This window comes from Anabrus simplex, chromosome 7, assembly GCF_040414725.1.
Source record: "Anabrus simplex isolate iqAnaSimp1 chromosome 7, ASM4041472v1, whole genome shotgun sequence".
Lineage (NCBI taxonomy): Eukaryota > Metazoa > Arthropoda > Insecta > Orthoptera > Tettigoniidae > Anabrus > Anabrus simplex.
This window is the reverse complement of record NC_090271.1, coordinates 114,933,186-114,952,258: the sequence shown is the minus strand read 5'-3', so window position 1 is coordinate 114,952,258 and position 19,073 is coordinate 114,933,186. Positions and strand designations below refer to the sequence as shown.

The 19,073-nt window shown below is 42.1% G+C and overlaps 1 protein-coding gene across 2 annotated transcripts in view; it reads left to right on the top strand.

The window, feature by feature from the left end:
* Positions 1 to 3,320: 3,320 nt before the first annotated feature.
* The window catches only part of LOC136876948 (juvenile hormone esterase-like), a 75,906-nt gene continuing 60,153 nt past the window's right edge, over positions 3,321 to 19,073 (top strand). For both annotated transcript variants that reach the window (XM_067150717.2, XM_068228507.1), the window contains exons 1-2: positions 3,321 to 3,427; positions 16,174 to 16,408. In XM_067150717.2, coding sequence (XP_067006818.2) covers positions 16,199 to 16,408 — 210 coding nt within the window. In that variant the 5' untranslated portion in view covers positions 3,321 to 3,427; positions 16,174 to 16,198. The remainder of the gene's footprint in view (positions 3,428 to 16,173; positions 16,409 to 19,073) is intronic.

Below are 19,073 nucleotides of genomic sequence, written 5' to 3'. Positions count from 1 at the left end.
TATCAAATATTTTCTCTGTTGGTTGGCAGTGTGGCATGCTGCGTGAAAAATGAAGACATGTGTACGAAGGGGAGTCGGAGTGGCCCATCTCAAATACATTAAAATTGTTGATTTCTTGTCCCTATATGTACGACACTTAGACTGCTCAACAATAATCTTTAAATACTCGTAGATGGTGTTCGAATATTCCCATTACGCACTCCTAGCACTGAGTAAATAGCGCTTGGAACATGAAAACAAACGCACTGTTTCCCTGCTACAGGTGCAAACATTTCAAATCGAGTGTTAAAATCTTCCGCTCCTAGTGGATGAAAGGGCGATAGAAATTTAATTAGTTGCGACACAGTTCGTTTCTAAGAAATCAATATCCACTAATTCGTTAAACATGTACAATTTCAACTGAAAAATAAGGACAATTCTTCATTTTGTCGCATTAATGAATTTTTCCACGTAAGAGTAGCAAACTCATTTTTCTCTTCTTCAAATGATAGTTAGAATCAGACCAAATAAATGCGTCACGCGTAGCGTGAGAAGGGGAATGTACACTCGGTTCTACCACACTATGGTCCCTAAAAACCTTCCTACCGCATAGCTATGAACATTCAACACTTCAAACTATACGAAAAACTCACAATTAAGCAATTTACTCAACTGTAACGAAAGTTGGAGGGCTAATGGACCCGGAAAAGTTTCAAAGTGTGAGTCTTCGATAGCTCTATCAAACTAAAAAACAAATTTCAAAAATCACTTCTGGGCTAAATGCCGTTCTGGAGAAACCGCCAAAAATCGCTTGTTTTTTACTAGCATTCTTTTTTTTTTTTTTTTTTTTTTTTTTGCTAGTTGCTTTACGTCGCACCGACACAGATAGGTCTTATGGCGACGATGGGACAGGGAAGGGCTAGGAGTGGGAAGGAAGCGGCCGTGGCCTTAATTAAGGTACAGCCCCAGCATTTGCCTGGTGTGAAAATGGGAAACCACGGAAAACCATCTTCAGGGCTGCCGACAGTGGGATTCGAGCCTACTATCTCCCGAATACTGGATACTGGCCGCACTTAAGCGACTGCAGCTATCGAGCGTTCTTTTTTATTCAAATCCTATCCAAATTAACTTATTTATATTATTATAACTGTATTGTATTCGTTGATTCAGTACGCTCAGGCGATTCTTGAATTTGTTTGAAAAATGAACACATCGAATGTAGTTATGGGGTTTAAGTGAAAAATGCATTGATTCACATTAGCGCTCGGAGTGGTAGAAAAAGGAAAACTGCTAATCTGTTCGACCGGATAACGAGGTTTAAGAAGTTGATTGTAATTTACAGTAATAAATAAAGAACATACTCTCATACTTTGTTCTATAGTTTAAGAGGCATACTTAATTGAAAAGGTAAAATGCAAAATATTTGTCATCGAATTAATGCATTATGTACACTCAAACTATGAAATACTATGTTACAAACCAAGAACATCACTTTAATCAGCCATATTTTTATGGCAATGCTACGAGCGTAAATGATGAGGCTCTCTCTGTAAATTAGTGGCAACAAAGCCCTCTCTGTAACTTAGCTTTGGGAATGCGGAGCTTTCAAGGAAAATATGTGAAAAATGGACTATGGTCAACAATTAACAATACACATCAAAAGCATGCTTCTGCAACGTTCTTAGTAAAGGATACACCAATTTAATCAGGAAATTGACTGAACAAGATTCCTACGCGGTTCGAGTTACGTAGTTGTCAGGTGCCATTCGGCAGGTAGTGGGTTCGAATCCCACTATCGTCAGCCCTGAAGATGATTTCCAGACAAGGCAAATGCTGGGGCTGTACCTTAATTAAAGAAGGCCACTGTCGCTTCTTTCCCAGCCCTGGTCTTTTCCTATCTCATCGTTCCTATAAAATCAGTCTGTTTCGATTCAATGCCAAACCAATAGCAAAAGAAAAACGATAATCAGGAAATTATAAATGTTCATGTGATTAAAATCTAAAAGTTTCTACTTTATGTATATATATATATATGTGTGTGTGTGTGTGTGTGTATATATAAGTTGACGAATAAGTATGTATAAGTAGATAAATATTGTTACTTGAGTAGTGAAGTAACTAACGATGGCAGAACAAAGGAGGACGTAAAATGTAGACTAAGACAAGAAAGGAAGGCCTCATTTATGGAAAGAAATTTGCTCGCTTCGAACATTGGTATAGGAATCAGAAACACGTTTTTGAAGACGTGGATGATAACTACGTCAGAAAGAAAATGGAAGCTTTTTAAATGTGGTGATACAGAAGAATTCTGAAGGTGAGGTGGATAGATCGGATCACAAATGAAGATATACTTAATCGAATTCGCGAGGAGAGATCGATTTGGAGAAATTTGACAAGAAGTGATAATAATGGTGTGTGGTCTCCGAAAAGGCCTGGTTGCAGGTCTTTCGAGTCGATGTTGCATAGCGTCTGTGAGGATGGGGCTCTACCGATGATGAATTCTAATTATGAAGACGGCACACATTCCCAGTCCCCGAGCCACTGCAATTCACCAATAAAGGTTAAAATCCCGACGTGGCTGGAATTGAGCCCAGGACCCTGTAGATCAGAGGCCAGAACGCTAACCATTTAGCCATGGATTCGGACACGGGAAAAGATAGTATGATAGGACACATCTTAACCCCCGCTAGAGGAGTTAGTCTGACACGGCCCAAACACTCGACACATCTGAAGAGACCCAGGAATTGTTCAGTTCGACTTTGAGGAAAGCATTGGTGGTAATATCTGTAGGGGTAGACCAGAGTATGAATATGACAAACAGATTAGAGCAGATTAGGATGCAGTAGTTATGTAGAAATGAAAAGATTAGCACAGGATGGGGTGGCATGGAAAGGTGCATCAAACCAGTCTATGGTGTGATGACCCAAACAGCAAACACATATATTTATCGTCCATCCCACCACCCCGGATAACAAGTACTAACACACCCAGTTCCTGCGCTAGAGGAACTAGTCAGACACGGCCAAAGCACCCGACTAATGCGGGAATCGAACGCTGGACCCTCTGAACCGAAGGCTGCAATGTTGACCATTGAGCCAATAACAGACATCGACATGAACTGACTTGAAGATATCAAGTAAGAGACGAGAGGAGCAAAGAGAGCCTCTCTTCAGAGTCATACACATCTTACGGCTAATTTTTTCATGTAATTATCTCGCAACGGACATGCTCGCAAGGTCGTCAATTATGAGCTAATTGGATGGGCCTGCGAACAACAAGAGCACGGACTCTCTTAGTGTAAAATATTAATTATATTCTTCCACCAAGCACAGTCACTTGTTGACCTTCCCACCGAACTCTCAGCGTAACAGGTTGAAGTCCACGAGAAGAAGTTTAGTCTTCATTCAGTGGAGAGCTGTAGCGGACGTCGTGCTGCAGGTGTCTCGAGGTGAGTACCAATGGGAGATACTCGGCAGAGAACCCGTCTGATAGCTGTAAAATATGCACGTACAATGTATCGGATCATAATTCAAAGTGGATTCAGTGCCGAAACTATAAAGGACCCAGTTCATCAAACAGTAATAATGTGTTATTGCAATTCTATAAAGGAGTAATATTTCAATAGCAATTTATTTACTTTTAATTGAAATTGAATAGTTAGTTATTTAGCCCACGACTGGTCGCTATATGAGATTTTCTCTCGCATTATTTTGTATTGTGAGTTTACTTCTCAGCGATGCAAGGGTGTGACTGTTCCCTCTTCTAGCTGAGTTTATAACTGTCATGAGTAAGACGATTCACATTTGACCGGGCGAGTTGGCCGTGCGCGTAGAGGCGCGCGGCTGTGAGCTTGCATCCGGGAGATAGTAGGTTCGAATCCCGCTATCGGCAGCCCTGAAAATGGTTTTCCGTGGTTTCCCATTTTCACACCAGGCAAATGCTGGGGCTGTACCTTAATTAAGGCCACGGCCGCTTCCTTCCAACTCCTAGACCTTTCCTAACCCATCGTCGCCATAAGGCCTATCTGTGTCGGTGCGACGTAAAGCCCCCAGCAAAAAAAAAAATTCACATTTGAAGGGTAATCATCCCCTCCTCTAGTCGGAACAAAGATTCGTACGAGTTCGTGTGCCGTGTGTGAGATGTTCTCTCATCGCGCGACCAGTGGCGTTGGTGGTATGTTGAAGTCGAGAGGGGAACGTTCTGCTTTTGTAGGCGTTAGTATTTGACTTAAGTCGTGCGCGAAACGTTCTCCATTTGCAATTACTGATTAATGAGTCTTTACAAATTATGAGTCGAGGAAGAATGCTGGAAAATATACGCTGTTACAAACTCCAGCTAACTCAAGTGTTAGAGAGAAGACCTATTGTACTTTATTCTTGCTTTTGTACTGCGACTGTGTCCTACTCCTCCGCTGAATGGTCAGCATACTGGCCCTCGGTTCAGAGGGTCCAGGGTTCGATTCCCGGCCAGATCGGGGATTTTAACCTTCATTGTTTAACTCCAGTCGCTCGGGGGCAGGGTGTTTGTGCTGTCCCTAACATCCCTGCAAATCGCACACCACACACAACACTATCCTCCACCAAAATAACACGCAGTTACCTACACATGGCAGATGTCGCCCACCCTCATCGGAGGGTCTGCCTTACGAGGGCTGCACTCGGCTAGAAATAGCCACACGAAATTAATTAATTACTGCGACTGTCAGAAAGCTCTATACTAATAACCTTGCTATTGGTTTTTTAAGTCCCAATAACTCCTTTTTGCGGTTTTCGCAAATGCCGATATGCCGAAATTTTGTCCCACAAGAGTTCTTTTACATGCCAGCAAAGCTACGACTGACGTATCTGAGCACCTTCGAATATACCGGACTGAGCCAGGATCGAACCTGACAACTTGGGCTCAGAGAGCCAGCAATTTAACCGAAACTCTTGTGAATATTACGTACTTACATGTGACTGAACTAATGACTAACTTCCATTAAGGAGTAAGTTAATTTGTTTCTGTAATATACGGATAATCATTTTTTAATCTAAGATGTATAACGCAGTTTCAATCTTACGCCCCAAAAAATTATATAAGATATATTTATTTTAAATAAATTTTATTGTGAGAGAAAGTGTCACGTGCAACTACTCGTGTTACAATTCGGCTAGCGACCACTGGCGGGTTACTTAGTTTGTAATGTTTTATTTTACCTAGCAAGATTAAGACCTTCATGCCTTCTCTTCCATCTAAGCAGGCCTTGAAATATACATCTTGTATACTGTATTACATTGCAATAATTAGATTAAATACAAATTAAATTTATAATAATCCAAAAATGATGAGGGATGAAATTAAATTAAGCTGATATAAATTAACCCGATCTAAAAATCCAAGAATAACAGCCGAGAGGATCCGTCGTGATGACCACACGACACCTCGTAATCTGCAGGCCTTTGGGTTGAGCAGCGGTCTCTTGGTAAGCCATGGCCCTTCGGGGCACTTGCGCCACGGGATCTGGTTTTGAAATAAATTAAATATGATGAGAGGGAAAATTCTTCAAACAATCCTACCTTTAAAAATTAAGAAAATAGGTAGTGCAAACCATTTGAAAAATAGAATGGTTAACAATTTTTAAGTATTCTTCTACCGGGGTATCCATAACAATAGAATAGGTGTGAGTAGCAGCATCAAGTTTACGTATGTCCCTTATTGGTGCATAAAGTGTCACCAAAGTTCTTCTCTGAAAGTGCGAATAGCGCTTAATCCTCTGATAGTCATTTCTATAAATTAGTAATTAATAAAAATTAGAATTACTGCTCTGAAAATCTCATACAGTTGTCACGTATTTTAAAATGGTAACTGCGAACACCGTTGAGAGGAGTAACTTTGCACCAGTATCTTCGCTTTCCACATGTATGCTGTTTAAATATCTGGTCTCGTGGTCTAGGGATTGCGTGCCTACCCCTAATCCGGAAGCTGCGTGTTCAATTCCCGACCAGGTCAGGGATTTTTACCTATATCTGAGGCCTGGTCGAGGTACAATGAATGGGCTGTCTGATGGCGAGGTCTAGAAACTAACAGCCGAGAGTGTTCTACGTTCTACGTGCTCACCACAAGACACCTCGTAAACTGCAGGCTTTCGGACTGAGCAGCAGTCGTTTGGTAGGCCAACGCACTACGGGGCTGTTGTGCCATGGGAAAAGAAAAAGTGTCCTTTCAACAATACCATAATAATTTATAGTTTTATACACTTATTATATTACACATATAGATAAAGTTTATATCTGCATAGTTAGCGTTCATCTTGTCTTTCCATACGGTATAGAATATAGTTCAACTAAACAGAAGATCGTTTAACAATGAAGATTGTCTTTATTTCTATGAATTGCTGGGGCTGTACCTTAATTAAGGCCACGTCCGCTTCCTTCCAACTCATAGGCCATTCCTATCCCATCGTCGCCATAAGACCTATCTGTGTCGTTGCGACGTAAAGCCCCTAGCAAAAAAAAAATTATATGAATTAATTACCTGTATTTATGAAAGAACAAATTCAATGCTAACATTTGAAAAGGGGCAATACTATTTCTAATTCAGTATATTTGAATAACGCAGGTCTTTTCACGTCAGTGCTAACTTTATTATTATTATTATTATTATTATTATTATTATTATTATTATTATTATTATTATTATTATTATTATTATTATTATTATTATTATCCGAGAAATGTTTTCGATATTACGACGTCATTCAATATACAGGTTGTAGCCACTTCCTTCCCAGGAAGACTGGATTGGTCGCCATCAGCTCCATCATCACCTGCCATCGATAGCCTATGCGGCCATAAGCGGCACACTCATGCAGTCATAAATGGCATAATTCCCCGTTGCTTTCCTCACTTATCCAGACATTGCTGCTATGTGCAATGCTCACTGAAATTCACACTCAAACCGGCGTTTTGAGCGACACATTCGAGCTATACAGAACATAGACTCTCAGAGTAAGAAATGGTGTTATCAATGGGGAAAGTACTTTTAGGCATTAGTAAGTTATAGTGCAAACGTATTGCAAGGCGCAAGGGTCGTCTTGTCGCTGTACAGTTATGCGAGTTGCGTAAATGTTAGGGGTTCTGATAGTTCAGATTCCTAAAGTTTATATAAACCACATTGCAGATGCGTTATGCGGGTAGAAGACACTTGCGCCTTGCAATACGTTTGCATTCTAACATATTACCGTACTGAATAAAAGCCCCTTTCCTAATTGTAAGATTCCCTCCACAGTCACGTTCGTATTGACAGAAAAGAGAGAGAGAGATCAAGGCAGGTCGATAAAATGAGATCAAGAAATTACTTTTTAACAATCTGCTTCACGTGGTACCACCACAGGTAGCTCCTAACACAACGATGGGATAGGAGAGGTCCAGGTGTACAAAGGAATCGGCCGTGGTCCCAGCATTTGCCTGGTGTGAAAATGGGTAACCATGGAAAACTATCTTCAGGACTGCAGACTGTGGGGTTCGAACCCACTATCTCCCGGGTGCAAGCGCACAGCTGCGCGCCCCTAACCGCACGGTCAACCCGGCCGGTCGGTGAAGAAATTCTTCTAGCCCTTACCAGAAGGCACAGTGCACTGTAACACTATGTTTTAACAGAAATGGATCTGGGCTTCCCAAAATAGACCATTCTACCATACGCGAAGAACAAAGATACTGTAATGTTATTTAATTGCGTAGGTACAGATTGTGTTCAAAATGTATACTATCACGGGCCAAATATTCTCTTAATCTTATTCTTATTCTCCTTCTTCTTAATCCGTTTACCCTTCAGAGTCAGTTCTCCCCTCGGACTCAGAGAGGGATCCCACATCTACCGCCTCAACGCCAGTACCCTGAAGCGTGAGACTTTGGGTCGGAGGATACAACTGGGAAGGAGGACCAGTATTTCGCCCATGCTCCTCACCTGCTATGTTGTACAGGGGCCTTTTGGGGGGATGGGAAGTTACGAAGGGGTAGACAAGGAAGAGGAAGGAAGCGACCGTGGCCTTAAGTCAGGTACCAATCCGGCATTTTCCTGGAGGACAATTGGGAAACCACGGAAAAAAAAGTCGAGAATGACTGAGTTGGGAATCGAACCCCCTCTACTGAGTTGACCTCCCTAGGTTGAGTGGACCCCGTTCCAGCCCTCGTACCACTTTTCTAATTTCGTGGCAGAGCCGGGAATGAATCCGGGCCTCGGGCGTTGGCAGCTAATCACATTAACCACTACAGCACAGAGGCGGACGCCACATATTGTTCATAAGTTCCCGAAGACTTTTCAACAAGTCGATGAACAAAGATAGTTCTAAGGACACGAAAACTTACGGTAACTTCTCACGTAAATCAGGAATGATTTTGCGTGAATCATCTGTCTTGGCTGGCCCCGCGGTGTAGGGATAACGTCCCTGCCTCTTACCCGAAGGCCCCACATTCGATTCCCAACCAGGTCAGGGTTTTCTAACTGGATCTGAGGGCTGGTACAAGGTCCACTCAGCTTCGTTTCAGCCAGGCTGAATGGATCAGACGATAGAGACGCTGGCCTTCTGACCCCAACTTGGAAGGTTCGATCCTGGCTCAGTCAGGTGGTATGTGAACGTGCTCAGACACATCAGCCTCCTTTCGGTATATTTACTGGCATGTGAACAAAATCCCGCGGGACTAAATTCCGGCAACTAGGCGACTCCGAAAAACCGGTAAAGCAGATTGTAGTCATCTGGGGCTGTGAGATCCGGGGATCATAAAGAGTATGGGAACTGAGTTCCACAAGAAATAAGGCGATTTCCTAAGTGTCATTGCAGACTGTTAAGTCACACCGCGGTGTGGGCTATAGCTCGACTGTCTATGGAGGGCCACGTTTCTTGCGCGACAGAAGCGGCGCAAACCCCGCACGAACTGGATGATAATGTAATCTCTCTTAAATATCCTCCGAACAGACTATCGCTCATTCCGCGTTTCGGTGATGTTCGTCGTAGATTACGCTTTGGGGACTTTAACACCCTGAAGGAGAAGATAAAGAGATGTTCCTACCTAAAGCACGTATTTTCATGGAATGTCTTCTGAATAATAGGGTAAATATTGCGAAAACCTATCAGATACATCTTTTTAATAGTGCAGAAAATAAAAAAATATTTTGGAAAATTAAAATCCATTTCTTCATTAAGAAATGGCAAATCGATTGAAAACTTGTAACTTAGGTGAAATGGCGTATGGCTTTTAGTGCCGGGAGTGTCCGAGGACATGTTCGGCTCGCCAGGTGCAGGTCTTTCGATTTGACACCCGTAGGTGACCTGCGCGTCGTGATGAGGATGAAATGATGATGAAGACGACACATACACCCAGCCCCAGTGCCAGTGAAATTAACCAATGATGGTTAAAATTCCCGACCCTGCTGGGAATCGAACCCGGGACCCCTGTGACCAAAGGCCAGCACGCTAACCATTTAGCTATGGAGCCGGACTGTAACTTAGGTAAAAGGTATTCAAAGACACTGTGTATTGATTTTTGTGTATCTGTTTAAGAAAATTATTTTATCCCAAAATGTAGGCTATGACGAGCCCTACTAACTGAAAACAGCGATCAAATTGTCCATACCCGGTTCTGTAATATAACTATGTTGAATGTAAAAAAAAATACGCAATATTGCATGAAAAAATTAATTGTTTCGTTAAGTTGAACGGAAATTACAAGAAAAACTGAAATTCAACATGTAAAATTGGAAATTTTGGAAAATCTAGAGCAAAGCTAGATGCAGTATTTCTAGAAAGCCAAATGCCGACCTCTCCATGTAAGTTTCACTATTGTGCGAGTAATTTCGAAGAATTCTCGGTCTTATGGTATATGTGCCGCGGGTCAGTATTTCTCCTGCGACATTATCACATACAATAAATAAAAACTTGGCTGCAAGAGAAACATGGATAACAGATGAGCAATAACTTCAGTGCCGTATGTATTGTCGCATAACATAATCACCAATACGGTGGTGGTAGTGGTGGTGGTGGTGGTGGTGGTGGTGGTGGCGGTGATAATTGTTTTAAGAGGAAGTACAACTAGGCAACCATCCTCTACATAACACTAATCAGAGAGAAAAATAGAAGGGATCCGACACTTCAAAAAATGAAGGTATCGGTCAAAGAAAGAAAAGGGCCACGAAGGGTGGGGAAAAGAAAGATCCTAGGCCTCGAGTGCTCTAATACCGTCTGGATTGGAAAAGAACACGACTTGACCAAGGGAGGACGGATAAAGATAGGTGAAAGTGAGAAGCCTGGCACAAGTAAGTGGAAACAATGCCAGGACTCAGCTAAGGGCTCTGAGGTCGGCAACCTACGCTCCCAAGTTCAGAGCCTCTGGGACACCTTTTGGTCGCCTCTTACAAGAGGCAGATACCGCGGGTATTATTCTACCTCCCACACACACACAGGGGGACGTGAACATGAAAGAATCCCTAGATCTCAAATTCTCTTATACCGTCGGGGTAGGAAAGGAACAAGAATTGACCAAGGGAGCTCGGATGGGATAGATAAAGGTGAGGATCCTGGCACAAGTAAGTGAAAGTAATGCCAGGACTCAGATAAAGGCCCCGTGGTCACCAACCCACCCTTCCACCCCTGGGGCAGTTACCAATACGAACACACTGAAGCTATGAATGTTATCAACATTTACGAGCACAAAGAATGCACTGCCTCAAGCTTCTAAATCTAAGCTTTAAAGTAGCAAAATTTCCTCGAAGGTCATGAGAATTCATGGAGGAGTGAACGGTAACTTCCCCCTACTATAACCCTCGGCACTAAGTTGGATAGCCTAAAGAGCATTTCTCTCTATATTCCGTCTTTGCCTCCAGGAATTGACGGGAAACACTTTCCACTGAAGGGTGGGAGATCCTGACAGCCGTGTTGTATCTCACTCCAGAAGAAGGGAAAATAAATAAATGAATTAAATAATTAATTAATAATACGTTATGTAATTTGAGTATACAATACGAAGGGTGGTTTGATCCTCAAAATATCTGCCATCAGCTGTCATAGTTGGTCTAAACGTCGCTGAAGAAGCATATTAGAGAAATGGAAAGCGAGGTAATTTCCTGTTGTTTCAATCACCGAGTCAGAAGTTGCTATTACATATCAGTCTCCCAATCCTACTGAAATGCATGCACCAATCGACCCCATTAGTGACATTGGTGGGGTCATGCGAGGCGAATGGAGGAGGGTAGGTTACCGAGAATAATAATGGACTCTGTTGTGGTGGGTAGAGGAGTAGAGGGAGACCAAGACGACGATGGTTATTCAGTTTCTAACGATATAAAGATAAGAGACATAGAACTAAAGAAGACCACGGACCTAGTTACAAATAGATGATTGTGGCGGCGGTCAGTAAATTCACAGTGGCTCGCAGACTGAACACTGAAAGGCATATATATATGCATAACAGGGATTGGCCGCATAAAGGATGTCATTACTAGCATTGCGCATTCCTCAGTCACTTACATATCTTCAGAGCCAAGTATGGGAATGAGACAAATCATGAAAGTAACACATTTATTCTGACACATACCAGAAGACATAGTGCAGTGTAATACGATATCTCGCAGCAAAGGCATAATGGTAATAATAATAATAATCATAATAATAATAATAATAATAATAATAGTAATAATAATAATAATAATAATAATAATAATAATAATAATAATAATAATAATAATAAGACCTCAGGTACGGAGTTGCAGACCTGACATGATGTCATCCAGGCGGCCCGCTTTTTATTTTGACATTCCGATTGTGTCGGTGTCTAACAACGAAAGCGGAATCATGCGGGGAGTTCCTTCCTTCCTTCCTTCCTTCCTTCCTTCCTTCCTTCCTTCCTTCCTTCCTTCCTTCTTTCCTGCCTTCGTTCCTTCCTTCCTCCTTATTTCTTCTGTCCTTTTACCAACTACCGGGGCTCGGAACATTGAATAGATTTAGCCTAGTTTTACGACCGGGTGCTTTTCCTGATGCCAACCTCAGGTGGAGAGATGTACTCATTCTTGCGGGTTGCTGCGGTGGTTTGTCGTCTGATGTGTTGCGTGAATTTTAAGACGTGTATTAGGACGAACACAAGCCCCCCCCCCCCCCTAGAGCTAGGGGAATAAAGCAGACGCGATTAAACTCCCCGGCGCGGCCGGGAATCGAACGTGGTGCCCTCTGAACCGAAGGTCAGCACGCCGACCATTGTACCATAGCGCCGAACTAGGGAAGTTCCTATGGCTAAGTTAATTTAATTTTGTGACATGACCCGGAGTGCGCCACCAGAGATGCTAACAATACTGGTATGGCTTGTCAATATTTTTTGACGGCCCCTCAAAAATCGAGCGCCTCAGTCGGAATCGAAACCATGAGGTAAGCATCATGAGTTCATCACTCTACCACCGACCTTCTGAGGCAGCATCTCCGTTTCTATATAACCAGTTTCGAATCCATGGTCATTCAGGCAAGTCAATAATTACATGTCCACTCACCCCTCACGCCCCTCCCCGCGTCTATCACCGAAACAAAGCAACAAGAACAAGAAAGGCCGTTTTAAGAACTCGCGGCCTTGACGATTTGCTTAATCACGTACCAATCCTGGGTCATCCGGCTTACGTAATAGATGACTTGCAACTTTTAAGAAGTGTTCACAAGTCCAGGGCGAGTGGGTTTACTCGCACTGACAAGTCTAACACCGATGAAAACCCTCACGTTTTCACCACGATATTCTTTTAATTCTGACAAAATTACATAAAGTAATAATAATAATAGTAATAATAGTAACAATAATGATACCATTTCGTGTAGCCCACCTGGTGGCCATTATCGTTAAGGCGTGAAGTCTTTGCAGACTGATACCGTGGATATCCGGTTCGACACCCATTGATCGAAATGTTCCAATGGTCCTACCCTAGGGGCCAAACATTCTGATGGTGATTCTTTCGATCAAGGGAACTCCAACCGGCTGACCACGGTCTCATACCGTATAGAGTTGATGCCTTAATAGGTGGCCAACTCTTTAGTTTCGAGAGCGACGTAAGTTAATCACTGTATCTGTACTGTCCTTTCTAGTTCGATTACTGTGTACTTGTAAATAATTTAGCTTTATATCCCAAATATATTTTTAGTTGTCAAATATATAGTACCGTACATATTCTAGAATCAGGAGGTCAAATGGCCTGTATCGCCATTGATCTATCCCAAACTCTTAATAGGGTAGATCATGGGAGACTACTAAGACGATGGTTACTGACTAGACAAAGAGTGATTGAATTTCTAGAAAGCTAAACTCAGAGAATTACAGTGGGTGACGCATTATTTGATCCTCTTGTGTCTGAAAGAGGATATCCACAAGGCAGTACAATTGGAACTTCATGCTTTGATATACGTATATATATTGTGAAAATGTTTCAAGCTCATAACTCAACTAGAAGTGTTTTTTTTTAAACTACTTCATATCTGATGTTACATACAGTTAGCCACACCCCATTTTATGTCATTCAATAATCTTATATTTATTCTACTCACTGGTCATAAAATGATTTTTCTCTATGGAACATCTCCATAGGTAGGTTCTCTTTGGAATATGATGTGTAGTTTTGGCACTAGGTAGCAGTATGTTTTGTTTTGGAATCTTCCATGTTACAGATGTGTTGATATTTAGGCCTACATGAACTGTGATCTGTGTTCTGCACTTGTGAAGAAATTATTAAACATGCCAAGAGTCAAATCCCGTTTCGAGAAACAGAAATTCAAGGACAATGTTCATACCAGGAAGGTCAGAACTATCACCTCAAGAACATAACCTATCAACTTCATTTACAAAACCTCACTCTAATTTTCGTGGCCAGGTATAAAAACAAAGACAAAGACACCTCCGTACAGGCCATAAAGACCCTTGGAGGAGTGGAAGGTAAAGGCTTCCACCATTCTTAACCGCGGCACGTGATGGGGTAGAGTGGTTAGCTCTACTCCGTGCTGCCTTTGCCCCACAGGAATTAACCTGGTACTCATTTTTGGTGTAGGCTGAATAAACCTCAGGATCATATGCACCTCCAGAAGAGGAAATCTCGTTTCTTAAATTTTAAGACTTCCTGGCGGGAATTCGAACCCACGTCCTTCCGGGCGAACCGAGCACGCCTTTACCGCCTCGACCAGCCAGCCCCTACCTCTGTATATAGACTGGTTAATCTGAAATTGTTGTCACAGGCTGATAGTGTTTCATGTTTGTGTGTGAAGTGTAAGAATCCAATGTGTCTTAGTGATGTAGAAGAGAAGAGAGTATGTTTAGTTTGTGAAATGACAATTTTTTATGAATTGTGCAATAACGGATCATCATTTGAGATATCTTGAAATATATCCTCTGTAATCATGACTGTAATAACAGATTTACTCATGTTGAAAGAATCGAGAAGGCCGCTAATTTCCAATAATACCAAGAGTTCCGGAGAAGTCTGTGAAAGATAAAGCCACTTGAGTGTTTCGTGTTACACACACAACATGGGTGGTCGAAAATAATATTCCGGTAAGTGGCTCAAGCGATCGCTGATTACCAGAAGAGAAGACTAGAAGGGAAACTGAATTGTTCTCTCAAAACATTAAAACTTTTTTTTACAGGAACCAAACAACAGTAAAACTCAAGCAACTTCCTTTCATACAACGACGAAAATAAAAATGATTCTACCGGCACAGAAAACTTTGATGAGTTGCGTTTTAGTTGCGTTCCCATTGGTCTGCTGTTGGAACTGTAAATGAAAATCGTGAAGACGATATGTTACTAAGGGTATTTTTTTTAAATCAAACGATTACCCTTACGTTTGGCTTATGAATGGTAACTGCAATTTCTTTCAAGCTTAATGAAGGGGAGGAGGGCGAAACATTATTTGACCCCAGAGGCGTTGTAGTACTTAAATTCGGCCCTGGTAATAAAAATAATAATAATAATAATAATAATAATAATAATAATAATAATGTTATTGTATTTTCCGTATCCGCCTCTGTGGTGTAGTGGTTAGTGTTGATTAGCTGCCACCCCCGGAGGCCCGGGTTCCATTCCCGGCTCTGCCACGAAATTTGAAAAGTGGTACGAGGGCTGGAACAGGGTCCACTCAGCCTCGGGAGGTGAACTGAGTAGAGGTGGGTTCGATTCCCACCTCACAGGGTGATTTGGGCGTGCGCTTAAGGCGCGCAGCTGTGAGCTCGCATCTGGGAGATAGTGGGTTCGAACCCCACTGTCAGCAGCTTTGAAGATGGTTTTCCGTGGTTTCCCATTTTCACACCAAGTAAGCGCTGGGGCTGTACCTTAATTAAGACCACGGCCGCTTCCTTCCCACTCCATGGCTTTTGGTATCCTATCGTCGCCATAAGACCTGACGGTGCGACGTAAAGCCACTCGAAAAAGAAATCCAACCTCAATCATCCTGGAAGTGGTTTTCCGTGGATTCCCACTTCTCCTCCAGGAAAATGCGGGATGGTACCCAACTTAAAGCCACGGCCGCTTCCTTTCCTCTTCCCTTTCTATTCCTTCCAATCTTCCCATGCCCCCTCAAGGCCCCTGTTCAACATAGCAGGTTAGGCCAGCTGGGCGAGGTAATGGTCACCCTCCCCAGTCGCATCTCCCGACCCAGAGTCTGAAACTCCAGGACACTGCCCTTGAGGCGGTAAAGGTGGGATCCCTTGCTGAGTCCGAGTGAAAAACCGACCCTTGAAGGTAAACAGATAAATAAGAAGTTTTTACGTCCCACCAACTAGTTTTTGATGGTTTTAGGTGACGCCGAGATACGAGAATTTTGTTTCGCAGGAGTCATTTTACGTGCCAGCACCTCCAAATACCAACGGACTGAGCCAGGATCAAACCTGCAACGTTGGGGTCAGAAAGCCAGCGCCTCAACTGTCTGAACCATTCAGCCGGGCACTGACAAGTGTTGCCTTATTAAATCACCCTCAAATTTAGCAAATAATGTTGCTTATAATTATTGTGCTCCAACAATTGTTTTTATTTACAATTTTTTGCATTGCTCTGTATTAACCAACTTATTCAGCTGATGCACACTTCTGAGGTCGGATAACCGGAACTTCATTGCAACAGTTCTTGCTTGGATTTTTTTTTTTTAATAGATGAACGAAAGAACAAAACCGTTATTTTGTGTCTGTCTGACTCTTCCTTTGTCTTTCAGGGTACTGGGACCGTAAATCATTGAAATGGCTGCTACCTCATACCTTCTACTGTATCTGCTATTCCTGGCAGCCCTGCAGATGAGAGTAGCATTCTCTGAAGATGACTTCCCAACCGTAACTATTCCTCAAGGCACTCTGAAGGGAAAGAAGGTCACTCCTACTTCAACAGCGGCTTATTACAGCTTCCAGGGTATCCCTTACGCCAAGCCGCCCGTCGGTGAACTCCGATTTAAGGTAAGACCTGCGAGGAATTTTCCTTTTTATCCCATGCACCGGCACTAACCAGTATAATCATTGTTTCTGTTGGTTTGATCGCGCAATGAATCCCTTATAAATTTAAAAAAAAAACTTTCGTAGAAAGACTACAATAAGAACGTCTCTTAGTTACTTCAGTTTCAACAGTATGCAGATACACATTTTTATTACCGTTAGGTTTAGAAGTATTTCGAAAGTGGTCCGGATATGCCGCACCGAGATGAGAGGCTCGTGGGTGGTTGATTTGTATAGTATTCGTCACGTTATGCTACGCACTAAGAGTCAAATATCGTCGACTTATTCTCTTTTCTTTTTAATGGCTCATCACTGCTGCCAACTTGACTTGAAATCACGAGACATAACCATCAACAAACTAACCTCAATGTAAGTATCAATAACGGAGTATTCCTTACCCAAATAAATAATTAATCAAGATATTCATAATTAAGTCAGTGTTCAAGCTCAATGAGGAAGTAAGGAAATACACACTCTCTCTCACCCTGAATCAATTTAATGTTATGTATTTGTGCCTTTATGTTGATATACACATTGCTATAACACTATCCATCGGTGTTGGGCTGGTGTAAATAATTCAGCTCCCTTCTTGAAATTTGCAGTTACTTGTCGGACTTACGTAATCATACATGTGCAGATACCGTAAGTCAACAAGTATATAGAAAGGCTAAGTTTTCAAACCGTACCAAAGTCGTGACACGAGAACGTTAGGTTGATAACGAAATTTCCTTCCATTTCAACGGAACTGATATTTATGAAGGAAGGTATTTTTGCTTTCCTCTCCGAAGAATTTCCTGCAGATTTTTCTTACTTCTTATACATTATAACTGCATTACATGCATACGAATTGGACGAAGTGAGACCGAATTAATAAAATGCTGTGTTCGTCATTTAACACCAACTACGACATTAAATGCATTATTCGAACAAGGCACAATTCTACTCACCTGGTATTAACCAAACAGATTTATAATCCTACAGAAAATGAAAATATGCTCTACTTATACCTGCAAATGTAACTCTAGTGATTTTCATAATATATCAGACACAATAGGTAAATCTGGTGAGCCTCCGTGGCTCAGGCGACAGCGCGCCGGCCTTTCACCGCTGGATTCCGCGGTTCATATCCCGGTCACTCCATGTGAGATATGTGCTGGACGAAGCGGAGGCAGGACAGATTTTTCTCCGGGTACTCCGGTTTTACCTGTCATATTTCACTCCAGTAACACTCTCCAGTATCATTTCATTTCATCTGTCATTCATTAGGCCTAATCATTGCCCCAGATGAGTGCGACAGGCTTCGGCAGCACAATTCCCATCCTCGCCACTAGATGGGGCCTTTATTCGTTCCATTCCTGACCCGGTCGAATGACTGGAAACATGCTGTTGATTTTCATTCATTCAATGAGTAAGTCTGGCAAATCACGGGAAAAAACATTACTATATAGTGCCAATGTGTTGCAAGATGTATCGGCAAGTAGGATTCCTAAACTGTATGGTTAGCAACACTGAATCAAACCCAACAGTTAGAAAATGACTGTAAATTACTACTTCCAGTATTAACAGGGGCGACGGAGTAAGGTACCCTTAGGGTGGCGTGCACCAACCAAGAGTAAGTTCTACTTCCGTAGTAAAGTACTCTTGAAGTCAGCATTCGGCGACTTCCATACGAGAATAAATTACTTCCGAAGTATTTTAGTCCTTTCAGATACTCCTGGACTAAATTACTACAAGAGTAAAATGTTGAAGAGCACCATCTTGTAGCATATTACTAAAGAAGTAAATAACGTACCAATATAGGTTAGAATTTACTCTCACGTCGTGCGTGGAGTAAGCTAAGTTTAGACTTGTTGACTAATGATAATATCGCGCAGTATATGAGAGGAAAGACTTTTCAAACGTGTTTATGGATTACTTAGATTATATTGACGATCTTGACGCAGAAAACGATGGGAAATGTAATAGTGCTTAGGCCTACAGTGCGTGAAAGGCGAAAGCCGTGTAATGTGTACACGGCGAGTTTCAAGAACGTTCTTGGTCTTAGGAAGAAATCCTTTACTTTCCTTCTAAATCTACTTGGAGATCACTTACAGCTGAATTATTGTCTTAATTTTGTTGTATCTCTCAAATTACAGTTGCTATGTGCCCTACGAGTGTTTCGTACCGGAACATTTCAGTACAGTTGCCGTTGATCTAATTAAGGTTTACCGCACAACTGCTAGCCGTATCTTTCATCGCGTGGTTAAAGCACTAGTTGAGGCCAAATACAGTCTCTACTGTATTTGTTGAGGCTAAGAGGGATGTACGCCTGCAAATGATGATGATTGCTCGGAAAATAAAAGGATATTCTTCACGTTGGTAGGTTTCCACACATCGTGGGCGCAATTGACTGTGACTGCGCGCATATTCCCATTTTTTGCCCTCTCGGTGACAACGGGGAACTTTTTACAAATCGGAAGAGGTATTTTTTTTTCAATTTGCTTAAAGTCGCACCGGCACAGATAGGTCTTATGGCAGGGATACGGCAGGAAAGGCCTAGGGATTGGGAAGCGGCCGTGACCTTAAGGTAGGGCCTACAGACCCAGCATTTGCCTGGTGTGAAAATGGAAAAATTTCGCTGTGGATGTAG